The 20,049-nt window shown below is 39.5% G+C and overlaps 1 protein-coding gene across 4 annotated transcripts in view; it reads right to left on the minus strand.

Annotated features, from left to right (window-relative positions):
• The window catches only part of ctdp1 (CTD (carboxy-terminal domain, RNA polymerase II, polypeptide A) phosphatase, subunit 1), a 97,896-nt gene that overhangs the window by 67,400 nt on the left and 10,447 nt on the right, over positions 1-20,049 (minus strand). For 3 of the 4 annotated variants that reach the window (XM_005745251.2, XM_005745254.2, XM_005745253.2), the window contains exons 8-11: positions 16,352-17,395; positions 12,896-13,037; positions 12,544-12,774; positions 9,711-9,864 (exon numbers count right to left, since the gene is read on the minus strand). In XM_005745251.2, the coding sequence (XP_005745308.1) occupies positions 9,711-9,864; positions 12,544-12,774; positions 12,896-13,037; positions 16,352-17,395 (1,571 nt within the window). The remainder of the gene's footprint in view (positions 1-9,710; positions 9,865-12,543; positions 12,775-12,895; positions 13,038-16,351; positions 17,396-20,049) is intronic. The other variant, XM_005745252.2, reaches the window with a different exon arrangement.

Below are 20,049 nucleotides of genomic sequence, written 5' to 3' on the forward strand. Positions count from 1 at the left end.
TGGAAGGAAACTGTGACCTAGGACAAGCTGATGGCATCAGATGTAAGTACAACTCCTCCGGTTTCATATGCAAAAAAAATTATTGCGCTAGCTTAAGTGGTTGCAGAGCTACCGGGATTTAAAAATAGTTACGCAAAATGGAGCGTGCCCGCTCCGATCGGCTGTAAAGGGTTAAAACAAAACAGTAATGTTATGCATTGGGACCGGTGAATCGGGAGCACAAAGAACTCCAACACCAATCTACTCATACCTGCAGCTGTTCATTAGCTCAGGGTCACAAACCCAGCTCTCATTGTTTTGAGTCAAGGGCATTCCCATCCTCTGCTTGCTCCTCATAAATAAAGGAAAGCTGAAGTGCTCAAACGGAAAAGATGCAGCAATCTTCTGAGAATGAACTTTTTAGAGGCTCTGTAAACAGGAACACGCTGGTTTCTTTTTACCATTATCCAGAAAAGATATGCTAAAAAAGCTGAGGTTAGTCGAAGAGAGTTGCATAAGGCTGAACTGAAAACATTACTGTGAAATAACAGACGCCACGTAGCTTCAGGTGACAGTTTGTGTTATTACTTTTTAGATTTCAGTGTTTATATCAATGATGTGGGGGTTTTTTAACCTTAGAAAAAAATAAACCTTCACCAAGTTGCTCAGAAAGGAATAGAAGCTTCTTTTTTGTTGTTGTTGTTGTTTTGTTTGTTTTTTTTTTAATGTGGACCAATAGTGGACATTATGCAACAGCCAAATGAGAGATTTCTGCCAGGCTGCCAAAGACTGGTGCAAATGGAAACTGGACCAGATGGAATATTCATCCCGCTTCAGGTCAAGGGCTAAATGATGGATTCGTGTGACTGGGAGCAATAATTTGCTGGTTGTGTTGGCATGATTCCTGTTTGCAGCATTGGTGTGATTTGATCAGTCTAATGTCTTCTAATTAAATTCTTTAAAAGTTGTGAAACTCAAATTCAGCACCACATACCGTATCACACTCTCAGCTTAATAGGTAGATGATTTCATCTGAATAGATTCACTTCGCTCAAACTTGACCTAATACTCTTTTCTTATAAAGCTACATTGTCTTACTTCCAACGTATGTTTTCTAAGCTCTACTGTGAAGACAATATGGGTTTATGAGATTTCTAAATCAATGCATTCTGTTCTTGTTCACAAACGTTTTCAGAATTGAACTCCGTTTGGATAATGCTATGCTATCAGTGTATGCCCAGTTAGCATGAAAATGTGCTTTGTTTTTGCAGTTTTCAAGTAATTTCACATCTTCCACTTTCCACATCTTTCTCTAGAATGCGAGGCTTGTCAATCAGCTTTGAGTGTGATCAATCATAATAACTTTAAAGACAGCTAATGTTTTATGTGGTTGCAAAGCACATCTTAAGAACTAGTTCTGTCAGACAATAGCCCAGTCCTTAAAAGTTTGACAGTATTCTATAAAGTTGAGGCTAATTGAAGGACGTTTGAGTTTTTCTGTTAACACTGCCAGACAATTATCAGGAGTTAACATGAAGCAGCTAAATATAAGATTGTTTTTTAAATAGTCTTTTAAGTGAGCTTAAACAGCAACCCGAATTAAAAACCTTCAGTGAGTATAAATAGACTGACATTTAAAAACACCAAACTGAGCTAAAATCACAAACAAATTACAAACAAACAACTGAGTTGTTTATTACAATAAATTAAATAAATGACATCACAAAAACTGTCCAGTAAATGTATTAATTGCATGTCCAGAACTAAAAACACATCTTTGCATCAGACATAATGAACCTAAATTTAAGCACTCCGAGTATTTATACGCTATTGCTGTAAGAACACACGTTCAACCACTCAAATCCAAGTTCCCCTACTACATATTTGCTAATGCCAAAAGGCTCAGGACAGGTCTCCATGTCTGAGCATCAAATGCAATTATCCCTCTTGTATTTCCAGATTCTGTATCATTCATAAATCATTAGTAAACGCTTGGACTGATGTAATCTGAGAACTGATATGATGACAAGTAGCAGTAATCAAGCTAGGGCACCCTGACCCCAAGAGGAGCTTTGCACTGGATTAAAAGTAAACTTGTGACTTTATTGCAAAGAAAATAAATACATTTAAGCTTTTAAATCAACAAAAACGCTCATTGTTGGCCAAATTAAATTTCACAGATTGCAAGTCTTAATACACTATATGTTGAAACTGGTGGGACTGCTATGCTGTTCACATTAAAACTTAAATTACAGGTCTAACTCTGTTCACAGAGAGCAGCAGAGGCTTTCATATACCTAATTCTGCATGTCTCTTTGGCACACATTAGCTGTGGCAGGGTGCAGCACGTGCCAAATGACTCTGCTGGCAGGAGACTGGGTTAAAATGCTCTCTCCTGGGAGACCATCCAAATGGATAAAACAGGTGTTATTACGGTTGGCTGTAGGGGGCTTTTTTCTTTTTCTTTTTTTTTTTAATGAGACAGACAGATGCTAATGGTCGGCCTGCTTCTTCTACATTTATTTTCTTTCTTCTTATGATTATCATCTTCTATATTAATTCTAACAAAAATAAATAAATTTTGTTTGCCATGTATATCATATTTTGGGAAATACGACCAAGATCAATACTTGCAGGTGAAGAGTGACTGATGAATGCACTATGGTCTTAGACTTAATGAGCCATGTGCGTGGGGGAGCATGCTGCTCCAACAACAACCAGTCTTATTGCTCGCCTGACTTTATAATACCCACATGCTCATTTATTTACTTGATTTAGAATCCTGGAGCAGATGACTGCATAGAGTCTCAGTAATAACATCCAACATAGGACTGATGGTCCACATTCCACATCATTATGTTAGCGAGAGCAATAAGACAAAACCGATTCCAGTCATTTCCAGTCATAAATGCAGCCATCAAGGGCACAGCAATTTCAAAGAAAGGTCATCCAGTTGGTACACGATTATTTGCCAGGCAGCTCTGCACACGTTGCTCCAGGTAAACTGACACAAACACCACCATGTTACCATTGCTGGCATTTAAATGTGAGGCTGTCCAACTGACTCAAATGTGTACCTTACTTGAGCCAATTAAGTGTGGTTCTTTCCCTCTGCCCCTGAAGATCCAGAGTGTTTAAGAATGTCACAGACTGGCCTTTAGCAAAACAGTTCGAAGAGGATGACATTTGAAATGCAGTGCATCTACAAAGGACCCTTCACTTGAGTCAACTTCTCTACCCCTTTACAGAGCAAAACATGGTGAACGAGGCTTTAAGCTTCACTTGCAAGAAGCAAACAGTCGTGCCTTACAGTTCTACAAGTCTGATAAATTGTAGAGGTGGGAATCACCATACATCCCACGATACGATATTATCACAATACTTAACGCACGATACGATATTATTGCAATTTTTTAAAATATTTTGCGATATTCAGATTCTGTACATAAAGGTAAACTTTATCAATATTCATTTTATCTAATATCAAAGTCTCGCACTCAGTCTTTCTCTCATTTCAGTCAGTTTTATTGTTGACAAACTGAACGGTTTGTATTACAGTCTAGTCCAACTTAACTGAATGCAACCATCTGGTACAATTATAGCTATTCTGAACTATGCAATTTATGAAAACTATGCATCCCATTCAGCAACTGAAGAATTTGAAAGTAAATTAAAACAAAATATAATTTTACATTACATAAAAAAGTTTTAAACTTAATTAAAATAAAACATGTCTTAAATTTAGTTTATTGCTGCCAAAAAAAAAGTTAAACACATTTGGACAGTGAAGGAATGTCAGGATTCTTGCTCAGAAAAAGGAGCTGATCAACATGCTCTGAAGTCAGAGCATGTTCCAGTCCACAAAAACTTTTTTTGTAACAAAATATCGATTTCTGCTCCCCCTGTATCGATACATTATTAGCAAACAAAATATCACGATACTACACAGTATCGATTTTTTTCCCCCACCCCTAATAAATTGCTAAAGCTAATAATCTAAACTAAAAAAAACCAAAGGCCTATCAACGTGCCTTTATTCAGATACTTGGAAACATTTTTTAAACAGTTGCCCCTTTGTAATACTGTGATGTAATATGATTGTAAATGTATTATTTATGGAAATAACACAGTAAGATGATATAAGCGCTATGCAGGATGTAGTAGGATTATCATTTATTAATAGCGGAGTATGTAAAATTTCATTTCATTTCCTTGTCAGTCATAATTTATCTTTAAACACGTACACATCAGGCAGAATTTGTTTAAGAGGTGTTGGAATAGCCCAGTAATGTGACTTTGAGAACTACAGCCTAGAGCAAATAAAATTATATGCCTTAAAATGTTTAAATAGACCACTTCAAAGTAAACATAAGGGTTTGGACACTGTATTTTTTTCCCAAAACAGAGCAAGATTAAACAAATCATTATAAAATTGCCCCCAAATTAATGATTAACTTCAGAACTAATACCACATTTACACAATTGTGTTTTGGGAATAATACTGGGAATCAATTCTGGATACCTTATCAGGCAACTTGATCTTTATCCACAATAGTGCTACATCAGCAAGACGCTGGCCTTTAATTAAGACTGAAAATTAATGCTTGGTCCATGCTGTCATGCTAAAGTTTTAGTGCACATGGTCGTGATAAATGGGAAAAAAGCATGTGCTAGATAAAGACATGTGACTTTCTAGAACAGGACCACCAAACCTCACCCCTTCTGTCTTTATGCAAAGGAGGATTAATACTTATGAACAGTTAATTAAATTGAACCCAGAGTCAAACAGGCCGAGATCAATCTGCGACCCCTCCGGCTGCTTAGGGAAAAAAGCAATCCATGAATGGTTGGCAGGCGGTTGCTAGAGGTTGCTGACAGAGGTAAACTTGTCTGCACATGAAATTGAAAAGTGTGACTCAAACCAGGAAGAGAGGCCGTTTCTCTTCAAAGTAATAGCTGTGCCTTTTGAAACATATTTACTTTTACTTTAAAGGCACTTGATGTCTATTTGTTTTGCACTAATTCAAGCTTAACTATCGCTTGGCCAGTAGTTGGTGAGTGTTTGGAGACGGGTCAGCATCTTCCATGCAAGCTATGGGCAACTACAGCAATCTCAGCAAACCTGATGGGAATACACGTTTTTCCTAAGCAACCAGAGGCTGTCAGGAAATCGCAGAATGGTTTCTAAGCCTGTATGACCTAAATCTTAGAGCCAACTGCCATAAATGTCTATAATCCCTGATGTTAAGGATGGACCTATGGATAATCACGATCCTCTCCAATCTCAATTTCATCTTGTGTGTCCAACCTGGTTTGCATTCATTGCCAAATCCTGTTTAACAAGACAAACGTTCCTTTGCACTCTCTTTTTAAGGGCAGAAATGTGGGGAAAGTGTGATTTTCAAGCTTCCCCTGGGCATCGAAATATATCCCCCCCATCTATAAGAGAGCAGCTATGAGGCTTTGACACTTCAGAAGATTGAGAGATGGCAGCTCTATCCTCCAGTAGTTCAGCCCCCTACTTCACACAAAGCAATTACAGAGTGCAAAAAGCTCTTATATCTGTAGGAGTTCACAGAGGATGAATAATTAGAATAATCAGAGCAATCCCTACAGAGATATGTGAGCTCATAATTTCACCAAGGTAGAACCAGTGAGAATTACCACATTTGAACAAACTACATTTTCCAAACCTCAGTCTAACAAAACAGTTAAGCTAATTTACTTACATGTTCATCAATGAATGAAAGACAATCATTTCATACTTAGAACACATACCGGTACATGGTTTTCAAGCACCATACCATCCCTGTTTCAAAACAGCATTTCAAAGACATGAAAGCCATTTTTTCAGTCTAATTACACCAGGTCAGACATAATTATACCAAAGCTCTGACCAAACCACTGACTGCTCCATTTGCAGATTAATAACAAACCCACAATGTTCAGTTTCCATTGGGCTGCAGTGGTTCTAAAATCCAGTCTGTTTTCCTTTAGCCACAGCATCTAAAAGGACCCATTAGATGCCTCTACCAGAAAGAATTATATTGAGTAATATTAATGGTTTTAGTACAATGAACTCTTTGTTTTGTGTGCTTACTGGGGATGGGTACCGGTATCCGGTGCCATGATGGCACCAGTTCTGACATAAACGGTAACCAGACCGAAAAGCAGCGCACATTTTGGTGCTTTTTTTCCTGAGACGTCATACACTTTGGATTCTAGCCATTTTACCTTTCCGAGGATAGTAGGCGGGCCCAGGTACGTACGTTCTTTTAGAGCAGAGCTACAGAATAAAAAGTCTGGCTGTACTTCACAGCAAAGGATGCAAACTCAGCAGCCTGCAACAAGTGCTTTAAGCTGATACTGTGCAGAGGTAACACCTCGAATCTGATGAAACACTTGGCGACGCATAGCGTTTTTTTAAAAGCTGAGAAATGCACCGTATTTGATAGCTTGCTGCGAGACCTCACACCGTGCACATCTACTGCGGGTGTGGTGTCTGTTATCGGACCCGGAGTTCGCAACATCCCCCAAGAACCCGAAGAGGCGAGTCCTGGCCACGTTATTACATTAATGCACGTAAGGTGAACTAGCAAACACCGTCATAGTTACATGCGGCTGTCTTCTTGTTTGATGGCAGATACTCCCATCACCCTGACCAAAAAGGCTAAAATGACCAAAGAAAAAGTGGGAAACAGCTAAACATGAGAGGTTTTTAGACAAAATTGGTGTTTTTTCCATTGTTTAAGCACTGCTTCCAGCCAAGAGTGATACCATATATGCTCTATAGCTGCAGAAAAGGCTAACATTGTTATCTTTTTACAAAAAAAACAGCTAAACATGAGAGGTTTTTGGACAAAGTGTGTGTTTTCCATTCTTTAAGCACCAGTTCGAGCACCGTTTAAGCACCGGCACCGTTTCAAAAGTACCGGTTTGGTACTGTATCAGATAAAACCTAAACGATACCCATCCCTAGTGCTTACTGGTAAAAAGAAAATGGGAAAAGATGTACATTGTTAAAAAAAAAATCTAATTTCAATCTATTTATTCTTCTTCCAGACAACAACTGTCCTACTCTAACTCAGCAACTGAACCCAGGCATGAACAGCCTGTCAAGCTTTGGGATTCATGGCATGCGTGTATAAGATGGGTGTTCAGGCAGAACTCTGGGTTGTCTGTTTTGTTAGCCTTTCCAAATCCAAAACAATAGAAAATATAATATAAATGAACTGAATCACTAGGCTATTTATGTTTTACTCTAAGCCATCAAACAACCTTAAAAGCAATGCTGTGCGACATCCAGTGGCACAGAACATTAAAAATACATATGTTTTTCTAGCTTAAGTGCCAATGCTAAAAGCAAGCCTGATGGACTAATTAGCATGCTAGCTAACAGTAGCAACGGGGATTATCTGCTATTCCAACACAAGCTAGTCAGGCCACGTCTTAACAATAAGACGCAGTTGCAAACTATACATCACAATGGAAGCATATGTATATAATTTAACAAATAAATGTTAAATAGCTGCTGGTTTTAGCAGTAGTGTAGGTCAGCAATATATAGAAGATGTGTGAGTCAGCTAAGGATCTATAAGCACATGAAGTGTAGGAGAAAAAAAAGTAGGGGGAGTGGGGAGTCTGTTTCCTAAAAGGCAAAGCAAAGCAGTTCCCAGGCTGAGTGGTTGCCTGCAGCTATGGAGTTACTTAACCCCAGAATTCAATCGAGTTAATAACCAGGCAGATCATTTTGCATCCCAGTAACAGGAGACAGTTTGTGGTTTAAAGCATGACCAATCACAATGACATCCACATCATTTAATTACATCTAACTAAAAGTGCAATTTCCTTATAGGGTCTATACCCAGATCTCAAGTTAAAACTTTAAGGGTTGAAACTATTATGTCATGTACAAAAATCTTCATTGTTTCATTATAAGAAGTCTTAATGCTTTCAATCCAGATTAATCTTTTGCTCATTACTTTATTCATTCACTAGCCCATGAAAGTCACCTTTAAAATAAATAGATTTGCTTGAAAACAATGGGATGGGCAAAGGAAACATTCCTTTCCCCCAATTTGTTTATATACAACAATAAACTACACAAGCATGCTGCACTTTTAAGCAAGGTTAATGAATGTCAACCAAAACAGTTCATTAGTGGGCTGTAAAATAAGAGTGAGTCTGTGAAATGTGCAAAAAGGGACCACAAAGTGTAAAGAGTACCTGAGTATTTTTTTTCCACTACTAAAGATCACAGATAGTATAAAACACAAAAGTAACTTCCAGGCTGAAAAAAGCCAACGTGGCCAAAGTGACTAAAACCTGCATTCTACCCAAAGACCACCAGATGGCGATAGCTGAGGCTGTGACACGTTTACGGCAGAAAAATTAAATTACATCTGTTTTATAAATCTTTTTCCAACTACTTTTCAAAAACGCGGATTACCTGTGTTATGAAACCACAGGATAATTAGTTAACGACTTGTCAACCACACACCAATGAGCGTGTAGTTTCACAGTCAGGTTTTACTATGACGTCACGTTTGCTTCTTCACAACCAAACGTTGCGAACTACATCCATCTTTCATACTGTCAATGTTAGCGACACATTCCATTTTTGCCATTTTTAATTAAAAAATGTTCATGGTGCAGCTTAAAGGTGAATGCAGTATATATTAACTACAAAGAAATACAAAAGGTTGCTTTATTTTTTTCCAGAATTCTTACTTTTAACTTCCCTCTAATCATATTCACAGGACAAATGAATCTAGCAGTAACCCATGCAGCTTTCCTGTGAGAAATTATCATTACATGCAAAAGAAAATAATCGCAATAATCCACCACTGACCTCACTTCAAACGTGGCTTGTCATACCCCATGTGAACAAGCCACATAGCTCTTTCACTAGAATAATCGCCCACCGAGAGGCTCTTGGCAGATCTCAAGGATCTGCTCTGCACTTTCCCCCCCTGCTGAAGCATTAGAAGAATTCAGAATTCCATTATAGAGTATTACCAAAGAGGGAGCTGAGCTCCCTGACATTAGTAATCACTTCACCTGCCTCGTGAGGCCAAAACTACAAAATGCAGTAAGCAGACAGAAGTAATAGTCTGTGGAAAGATTTGAATATCAGATGAAAGGTTGTGCTCCTGACGTTTTGACTGCTGTGAAAGGTTCCATTATATTTACCATTTGATAACATTTAACTTTTGTTAAATTTGCAAATTTTGCAACTTTTGCAAATGTTTCCCTGTCTATGCATTTGAACACAGCAGGAAAGGGCTGAAATATGTGCAGCATTTCCACTTCTAAATTGATGTCCCTCCTTTGCAGTGCATAACTGTCTGACAAATATGGTGACATTATCAAAAGAACTAATGAGCTCAGAGGCATACGTGTTTTGCTGGATTAGATTTGGAGAACCAGTTTCTGATTTCCATTCCTACATCCAATGCAAAGCAATAACACTGCAGGTAGATGCCTGCTGTGAGTATGGTATGGAAATTTATTTCACAGTCACTGCTGAAATGAAACCATTTAATTGCCTCATTCCTTGTACAGAGAACTTTCCCTTTTCACAGTGTCTGTCACTGTTGGCGCAAAATGGCACAAGCCTATTTTGAATGTGTGTAACAGACTCATTAAACGTGACAGATTTCTGTAGACTCCCTAGTCTAGCTCAAACGCCACCAGGTTGAATGCTGAACGAAAGTTTCGTCCGTCCTTACCTCTTTGTCCATGCTGTCCAGGTCCTCCTTGCAGAGAGTGTATAGCGGCATTGTTTCTGACATGCTTGGCTGTCGTTTCCGCCGAGATGGTCCAGGCTGCTCATCATCTTGGCCGGACTCTACTCCCTCGTCTTGCTGACTCTGTGAGGTTCCCCTAAGGTACACAAGTATAAAACAAACGTGAAACACTGAAAATACAAATAACTTTGTCCAAATGTGGTAGCTACATTTTATTCTGAAATTGGTAGTGGGTACTACATCAGAAAAACTGTTTTTAATGGCATCTGTGGTCTTTAAATGCTGTGCTGCTCAGATGTCACATGAAAGTGTACAATGGCCTGAATATTAATGAGAAATACACAACACTGTTATGTTCTATTATATTTCACTACTTTATGTTTTTATAGATGCACCTGCCTGCCCAGAGACCAGTGTATACACTATATGCTTGGGTCAGGTGTGATGTTACAGTGAGCTGGCTAACTACCTCCATGTTTGTTATTACTGCAGCAAAATGTTAGTTACATAATTGCTTTGTCACTTTAACAAATTTACTTGTTTCAAAAAATCTGCAGTTTGATATTATACTACCACAATAACCATGCAAGCTAGCTTTTCCACTCATACTGCCATAATGTCAGGAAGTAAGGTATCGTTGTTCAGCTGGGTATAATGTAGGCATGCTGCACAAATTTGGCAATGGTTAGTTCCCCAATTCCTTATTTGCAAAACAGCCAGCTAAGTTACTAGACCAGCACATGAAATTGGATGATTTAGCTGACCTTATCTATTCAACTAAATGTTTTAGGGAAATCACTTGTAGTTTGTCCGTTTTAGCAAACAAGCTAACATCAGCCTAAACATCAGAAAAACAGCTCCAGGCTGGATTTGATCCTGAAAACCCAACTGACCTTTCACAGAATGCCCTGCTCAAGTCCAACATACTGTTATCCTGAGGGGTAAAATATATTTCTATTTCTTGCAAATGTGATGTCAGGTTACCTGCTCACTCAATGAATTTGTTTGATGCCTTCCATAATAATTAGCTGGTTAACCATAGCGACTATGTCATTGAGTAATGAGGCTATCTAAAGCCAAAGCTAAAATGTCTTTTTTGGCCTTGTGCAACGTGAGTGCTGGAGTCTTTATTGCACTGGGAGCTTGCTGCTTGTTGACGTTTGTGATTACTGGCATCCATTTCTAAGCTGCTGTTAGCGTTTCTCACTGTTGATTGGGAGAACTGAAAAGAAGCATTGGATCTTTTGGATTTTCACAGACAATTCATCGAGCATCCTTCACACTGAAGTTATTCCATGTGCTTTGGAGGCAACCAACAAAGTCAGGGAAGGTCTCTTCAAAAAAAATAAAAATAAAAATTGGATTAGAGAGGATATCTACATCGGGATTAGTTTGTGACATTTCTTTTAGAACATTGAGACGATGACACTTTTTCTCATTTCTATAAAGATGCAGATTAACACAAAGATTTTCAAAATTTAGATAAGAGAAAAACAAACCGAATCAAACGAATCACCTTCCAGGCACAAGGATGAATTAAAAAAACAAAGAGTATCATTATCATTTTTCTGTCATATTTTTCTCATTTTATTCTTGATGCTGTATATGTTATAGTGATATTTACAGGAAATGTCAGGCACCAGAATTAGGTTGCAAACACTGTACATAATCAGCTCATAGACAAGTAGGTGTAGGCGGTAAAAGGGAGTAGACCAGTCACAAAACACACAGATAGGCTTTCTTCTCTGTAACGAGAGCCCAGTAGATGCAAATGGGAAGACAAACTTTTCTACGGTTCCTCTTGGCAGTGCTTAATTGAGCAGATCTTCTTTGATGATTCAATCCAAGGTTATGCAACTTCCTGAAAACTCCATAGTGCCTCTAATCTATGAATAAAATGAGCCAATTTTCCGCTTTAGATGATTAATTACAGAGTATGATCACAGATATATTCAACTTAAAAACACTTTGAGCTGCTATTAAAAGTTGGAGTCTGTAATTTTCTGGCGTTATTATAAAGCATGCAGGTCAGCGTCTGCATGTGGCATCCCAATGACAAACTGGCAGTGTTGGTGACTGATGAATGACAGAGTGACAGATCAGAGGTGAACTGTGAAGCCGTCCTTTCACCTGCCACATTATTGCTGTCAAACAAGGACGCGACTGGCAATTCTGATCACTGCATAGGGAGAAAACATCTGACTGCCCTGAATTCAAAAATGTAAACAATACAAGGTGGGAGAGTTGTCTGGGAGGTGAAGCCTCCGTGGCTGATGAATATCTCTGACCATCAAAGACCATCAGTCCACACAATAACAGGATGTTGGAGCCTTTTTATTATTCCTCAGTTGATGGCTAAGGAAGCTATACATCTCCAACGGGGGTAATTCATGTAGTATACTATCACTACACTGGCAGCTGCTTTGGTTTACAAAGAAGGTAAAGATTAAATGAGAGTCAGGAGTCAAAGGAGTACACTGAAGATCTAATATAAAAGAGTTGTCTTTAAGCAGACTGGCTTAATGTGGAAACACTGAGCCACTTTTCTGAAACTGTAGGTACTTTCATAAGACGCTTCAGAGTTCAGCACTAGTTTATGGCAGTATTATAGAAATAGAAAACCAACATATTTAAAATGTAATGATATGATTATTAATACTTTGATAGAAGTGCTCCACGCTCTATTAAACTGGTGCAATGTTGTTGCATTGAGGTTGTGTAATTTGGTATTTTACATGATGCATCATACATGGTGTATGATCCCCCATGATCCCTCACAAAATATTGTTTATTTCACGGTAAAGTCCTGCAGTACCTGAGACCAGACTGCTCTCTGGGATCAGAGAGCAACAAAGATCCTGCCGTGTGGAGGTAGGCTGATGGACGGGACACTGCAGGGCCCCTGCGAATCAGTTTCCCTGTGATGGAGTCATATGTGCGAACCTCTGGAGATGCAGGTGGAGTTCTCGGGTGGATGGGTGCTGGGTGGAAAATAGGTTTCTGCAGGGAGCCCTGATTGTCAGGGAGAAGTGCTGGACTGTTGCTCCTTTAATCAGACCAAAAATAAAAAGGAAAAAGAAAAATAGTCAATGAAGTTTTGGGCTTCTGCAGTTAGTATGCTTTAAATCATCAATTGGCTGGTTTCCATAAGATCACAACGCCCTCACCGTGCTGTCTTAGAGTAATCCTCCTTCAGTGGGTAGAGCTGCTCCTCCACCCTCTCCCACCGTTCTAGACAACTCCAGAGCCAGTCTGGGTTGACAACGTGGAGGTGCTTGCAACCTTGTGCCTGACGGACCTTCTCGGTGCCTGGATGACAGAGATGGAAGAGAATGCGAGCGAGTTTTGACCTTACAATCGAAAGCCATTACCAAACACGCACTCACTCTGCGTCTGCTGAATAATTCAGATAGATGATCCCACTTTCCCTACTGGAAAGCAGAAAATAATTACCTGGCCAATATTTTTTGAAAGATAACAAAGGATCTATCTCTTGGAACCACCTGGGTCAACATCCATTCATTTTTCTTTTTTTTCCTGCCAAATCTGGGCATAATCCAACTCCTAAAAGTCAGGTTTTATTTGATAAAGTGCTGAATAACACTACAGACACAAAGACATCAGACTGAATTACTGAGTGCAGAAACTTGTACTTGATCTACAAGCTGAATGCTTGAGCAAAGTGAGCAAAGCTGCAGTTCAGCTGTATTTTGCCAGATCTATTTACATCCTGGTCAACATACTACTATTTGATAGCTACAAAAGTAAGATGTATCAAAACAAACTAATCTCTACAATTTAAATGTCCAATGTCAAACAGCCAAAAAATGCTCTCAGTGGAAAGATGGCTTTCAAGGAGCCATTCTTAAGGAGATGAAATAGGAAAAAAAGGCTGAGGTATGAAAAATTACACTTGATCTTTACTGAAAATCAACCACAGCAGGTCTTACTGAGTGATGAATTCAAATCTGTAATGTCTAAATCTAGTCATCATCAACAAATATGGAGGTTGTAAAAAGAAAGGTATAACAAAGCTCAGGCTAAGATAAATATCTCTTATAATTTAAACTGTGAATCAGCAAAGCTACGCTAAGTAGAAGAAGAATAACAATATGGAGCTATGATGAGCAACTAAACAAGTACAGCTGAGTTTTTGTTTATAAACCAATATGACTGACACGCAGATTTATACATTAGAATTCACTTTTGATGACCATTAATGTTTGAAAAAAATTATTACAGTCTATCAGTAGCTGTTGAGATATTTGAGTCTAGCGCAAAGCTGGAATGGCAGAGACTGCCAGGATTATAGTCACAGTTGCCATGGCCACTCCAAATCCACGTGGCTATTTTTTTTTTTTTGACTCAAAATGAACTTTTAAAATGATTGATCTGACAGTTTAATTTTTCTGATACCATATACCCTTAACAGCTTTAACAGCAAAAATAAAACTTAACTCAGAGTTTGTATGTGTTTGTGTTAGGGGCCCATCAAAGAACAGAGTCTTGATGGACAGGTTTAATGGAGGAGAACGTGGGGGACATAAACAGCTTCCTGCTGTACCCCATGTCGTTAAGTGGGCATAGATGTTAAAGCTATGATTATTTAATCACTAACTCTCGTAGGATGTGTGTCATGGCTGCCCACTTTTCTGTTCAGCCAACGTAACAGGCATTTTCAGAAGTTATTTCCAGTTAAGTATCCTACTGCATATATTCCATCTCAGGCTATCCTGGTGATGTATGAGGTGACTGATTGCCAAGTGCTGCTCTCAGCAGGACTGCATCCCAGGTTAACAGTGCCACTTCCTATGCTTCTATTCACATGGTAAACTTGATTGGTGGCAATGGAAGCCGTGAATCTACAATTTCCAAGCTGGGTAAAGGGACTCTGACATAAAAACATGTTTCTTTCACTTCAGTAGGTCTAATTAGAAAAATACAAAGTGTATGAATTTCACTTCATTCATTTCATTTCACTTAAGTAATGTTACTTAAATCTGTATGTTTTTATTTTTAGCACAACATTAAAACAAACTTTCATATCTATTCACGTATGCACTTCATTCCTGGGGAAACACTTTCTTCCATAAAGAAAAGCTGTATAGCTATGACAATACATTTTTGCTCCATTAGTCATTCATTGTATTTACAATTACATCTCTAAATGTTAGTTTTCGTTGATGCTGCATTCTTGCATGCATGCTCATATGCATGTCAGTGTAATCTAATCTCACTGATAACCACCTTACTGAGTTTCTGTTTCGGCAAACAGAGCATGCTGCTGCAACTTCATTGGTACTGATGCAAAGAACTAAACCATGTTCGTAAGTTTAACCAGAACTCATCACACCAGCGCACTGCTTAACTGTATGCCTGACCTCTACGATACATCAACTCTAATGACACTTTATTCACTGACATTTAAACAAGCCTTATGTGAGCTTTCTTAAATTCATCCATCCATCCATCCATCCATCGTCATCCGCTTTGTCTGGGGTCGGGTCGCGGGGGCAGCAGCCTAAGCAAAGAGGCCCAGACCTCCCTCTCCCCAGCCACCTCCTCCAGCTTATCCGGGGGAATACCAAGGTGTTCCCAGGCCAGCCGAGAGATATAATCTCTCCAGCGTGTCCTGGGTCTGCCCCGGGGCCTCCTCCCGGTGGGACATGCCTGGAACACCTCACCCAGGAGGTGCCCAGGGGGCATCCTTGTCAGATGCCCGAACCACCTCAGCTGGCTCCTTTCGATGTGGAGCAGCAGCTGCTCTACTCTGAGCCCCTCCCGGATGGCCGACCTTCTCACCCTATCTCTAAGGGAGAGGCCAGCCACCCTTCGGAGGAAGCTCATTTCTGCCGCTTGTATCCGCGATCTCGTTCTTTCGGTCACTACCCACAGCTCGTGGCCATAGGTGAGGGTAGGGACGTAGATCGACCGGTAAATTGAGAGCTTCGCTTTTACACTCAGCTCCCTCTTCACCACGACGGACCGGTGCAACGTCCGCATTACTGCAGCTGCAGCCCCAATCCGTCTGTCGATCTCCGGCTCCCTTCTCCCATCACTCGCGAACAAGACCCCGAGATACTTGAACTCCTCCACTTGGGGCAGGAACTCATCCCATTCTTAAATTCACCATTCACCAAATGTCACCATTAGCAAACCATAATTTGCATTAATCACACAGTTCCAGCATATTGTTACCTTAAAGAAAATCACTAACTATATCTTGCTAAATAACAGGTCAGAAAAAGAGTGAAAGGTAGCAGGCGTTCAGCACTTGAAATCCACTCTTTTTTGGAAACGCTTGAAAATAAACCCATAAAAACTGAATTGTCAGATTTAACTAAAGCTGAGAACACTATGCACAACTATTAAGAAGTAGGGTTGAAACTAGTGATTATATACATAATCACTCCATCATTAATTAAATATTCCTTAAAGGAATAAATCAACTGAGAATGAGATTGCCCCCTGTTGTCCATTATGCGTCCCAGGTTTAAGGGATCTCTGCTTCACGCTTATGGCTTCATCCATCTTTTAATACAGTACATGTAACTTGCGACATCACCACTCAGTACCAACAAAGCCTATACAGTATACTTTAACTAGCACGCATCTGTACATACCGGCTCTTGCTGCGATGAGATGTGTTGTCCGATTGGGATTTTGTGCACTGAGAATCAGATTCTTGCTGATCTTGGCCCCCAGCGCTTTGGCATGATAGTACTCACGGGTCCTTTCCATGGGGTAGTTAGTGGGGTACAGACCACTGAATACTATCATCGTCCCCTCCAGTGTCTTGCTTTTCAGCTCTGGGACGATCTTCCGAATGTCCGGAATTTCAGAGGCCTCCTTCCTCAAGTATGCCTCATAGCGGGCGTAATACTCTGCATGGATCCTTTCAAGCACCTCCTCTAAATAGATGAGATGATCGTCCTGGTCATTATCAGCTTCTTCCTCCTCTTCCTCGTCATCTTCCATACTCTGATCCAGCAGCTCCTCGCCCATGGTAACACCAGACTGTTCACTATTCTGGGACTCTGTTTCTGGCTCTCTCCTATCTGAGCAGCCATTTCCGAGCTCAGGGTCAGGCAGAAGAACTGAAGGCTCTGGTGAGTCAGAGCTGCTTTCACCTTCAGCTCTGCCTTTACTGTCCTCTTCCTTTGCCCCATCCTTACAAGCAGGTTCTTGCGTGGTTCCTTCCTGACCGGATTCCTTTGTCTGGCCAGACCTACTTTCACCGTCACTCTCTGATGAGGGGGGCTTTTCTGTAATGGAGTCACTGTCACTGTCACTGGAAAGGTCAAAGTCTAGGTTATTGGACTCATGTCTTGGTGCCGATGAGTTTGCACCTTCCTTGTCCTCTCGCGTCCCATTTGTATCGTCTTCCTTAACATTTGTAATCTCATCTCTCTGGGTGTCCTTGGATTCTTCCACAGGTTTTGTTTCAGTCTCTGAACCTTTATTTTGTCCCGATTCGTCTTCATCCGCTGTCGGGTGTGTCCGTTCTTTTGATGGCATGTCCTGAGAAGACTGAGGTGCTATGGACTCTTCCTTTCTGGAAACATTATTGTCCTTTGCCCTTTTCCTGAGGCCATTATTTTGCTCATCGACACCAAGCGTCCCTGTTTGTTCTGTGCTCTCTGCTGGTCGACTCGAAGAGCCTCCTGCTGGAAAAACACATAGAAGTTTAAAAGTATTCAAGGACACACGAATTAGAACCTAGAGGTGGGGCTACAGTGAGATCAGCTTCTGATTCCCAAAAGTTACAACAACAATTAAAAAGGTGAGTTAAGGACTTAGCTACTGCCAGTGGTCATCAAAGATTATCTTCTACAACTGATGTGCTCAACAGAGGTTGTGCATTGATACTAGAGTTGCAGTACTAGTAATGGAGTACTGACAGCAACAAAATGGTAATGAACTAATGAATAAAAGAACTGTGCTGGTTTATAAAATTCTTTGATCATAAAACAAATTCATAGAAAGATGGAATGTGTTTTTTTATTCTGTCCATTATGAAAAAAGTGAAATGGGCAATCAATACATTAATTAATATTTATCCCCATCTCACTCCAAGTATATTATTTTAATTTTTGCCCCCCAAACATGTGCCTTACTTCCCTAACAAAACTCACATGTTGGTGAGGTGGTGTATTTCAGGACAGGATCGGGTCTAAAGTGTTTTTTCATTATTGGTGGAATGATTTAGAGGATTGTGTGGCTAGCTAGCTGATTATTCTTCACTTCCACCATGCTAAAGATATTTGGGACATGTCAGCACATCATTTCATTTGCCAACAGTAGGGTGGGTATTAAACCTGGTTACCAACTGAGTTACATTAGTACTACTGAGTACCGATTAACTTAATGATTCCATTGTTGTTAGGTACCAGAACACACATGGGTAGAGGAAGAACAAGACTGTATGAAATCCCTGGTGAAGAGCAACATGTTGAAGAGCAATAAAAATGTCTCAGGTGTGGTTAAACCCTATGCAGGCAGTGCTCTCTGCACCATTTTAACCTGCATCATTTTCCTTTTTTTGAACCCACATAACTTTATTCAAGCTGATGGTTACATGTTTTATATTAATTCTGGAAGGTCTGTTGCCCTCCAATTATAAACCTCTCACTAATAACCCTCCTGACATTTCACACTCCTAGATTTTTGCTCAGGAAGCGCTGTTCCAATTTCCCCTTTTGGCAAACACTTCTTGGAGCGGAGTCTTCCTCTAAGACAAATTGAGGTTGTGTACACTGAATCACTCCGGTGAAAGCAACTCGCTTTGTGCTAACCAATCAGCAGCACAGAATTAAAAAAGAAAAATTTGGAATCAGGTTGTCATGTTTTCTTCAAGCAAAGGAGTTTATCATTTTAATAAGATAGAAAGATCTACTGCAAACTTCGAATGAGGTTCCTTGTTCAAACAAGCGTGCTGTATCACTGTGACCCACAGGGCTGGATGGACGAGAGAGGGCAGTGAAATAATCTGAGGAGGCAGGCCAGTGTGCATCAGCCATCAGAAAGAGAATTCAGCAAATTAAATAGTGGGCAAACAAACTTTTCAACAAAGGCTAATATATTCCAAAGTACAAAGAACCAATTACTCTGACATTATGTGATGCATTTCAAGCTTAGAAAGGTTGACAATTGCGTGGTAAGAGCAAGAACTTTTCATTTAATGTAACTGGAACTCACCCATGATATAACCCACACAGCTCTGGTCCTATATTGTTATTTATTTATTTTTATTTAGTGATATATCAGTTAACCATGCAATAGGCTAAGCTTCAGCTGGACCACAACATAAACGGCTCATTAAAATTTTAAGATCAATCTTTATCATATTTAATTTTTTTAATAGAAAATATGGCTGAAATCTTCTGTGTCTGAATCAGTGGGGTTTATAATATAAACAGAAAAGTAGATCTACTGGGGAATAAATATTTGAGAGCAATACCGAATGCCTCAGAGCTTTGTCCACTATATTGCTTTAGAATATTGAACTACCACCTGGTCTCTGATTTATTCATAAATATAATGTGATTGAAAAATGGTGCATCACAATTCAGCTCAGCAGGACGGCAGAAATTAAGTGTTTGATACTCACAATTTCTTCAATGAAATCAGGATGCCAACATTGATAGTTCTGGTTGTCTGGGTAAGATAAGTTGGTTGTGCTAGTTTTGGCATGTAAATATGCTAAATTATTAAATAAAAATTTAAAAATAGCACTGTTGATGTCAGTGTTATTAGTTCTGAAGACTGGCAGTATAAAAGAAGAACATAGCTTCTTGGTCCTTGAAAAGTGACAAAGTCAGAGTACCCTTGAGCCAACCATCCCTTTAACGTTAACTAGTAATGACTTCATGAACTTCTTCACAAATAAAATTTTAATCATTACAGAAAAAAATTACCAATAATCATCCCACAGATGTAATATTATCTACAGTTACTTTCAGTACCATTGATATTCATTTAGACTCTTTTTCTCCAATTGATCTTTCTGAGTTAACTTCAACAATTACTTCCTCCAAACCATCAACGTGTCTTTTAGACCCCATTCCTACAAAACTCCTCAAAGAAGTCCTGCCATTAATTAATGCTTCGATCTTAAATATGATCAACCTATCTCTAATAATCGGCTATGTACCACAGGCCTTCAAGCTAGCTGTAGTTAAACCTTTACTCAAAAAGCATCTCTAGACCCAGCAGTCTTAGCTAATTATAGGCCAATCTCCAACCTTCCTTTCATATCAAACATCCTTGAAAGAGTAGTTGTCAAACAGCTAAAAGATCATCTGCAGAGGAATGGTTTATT

Source organism: Pundamilia nyererei, unplaced genomic scaffold (genome assembly GCF_000239375.1).
Source record: "Pundamilia nyererei isolate P.nyererei 1_Seehausen unplaced genomic scaffold, PunNye1.0 scaffold00156, whole genome shotgun sequence".
Lineage (NCBI taxonomy): Eukaryota > Metazoa > Chordata > Actinopteri > Cichliformes > Cichlidae > Pundamilia > Pundamilia nyererei.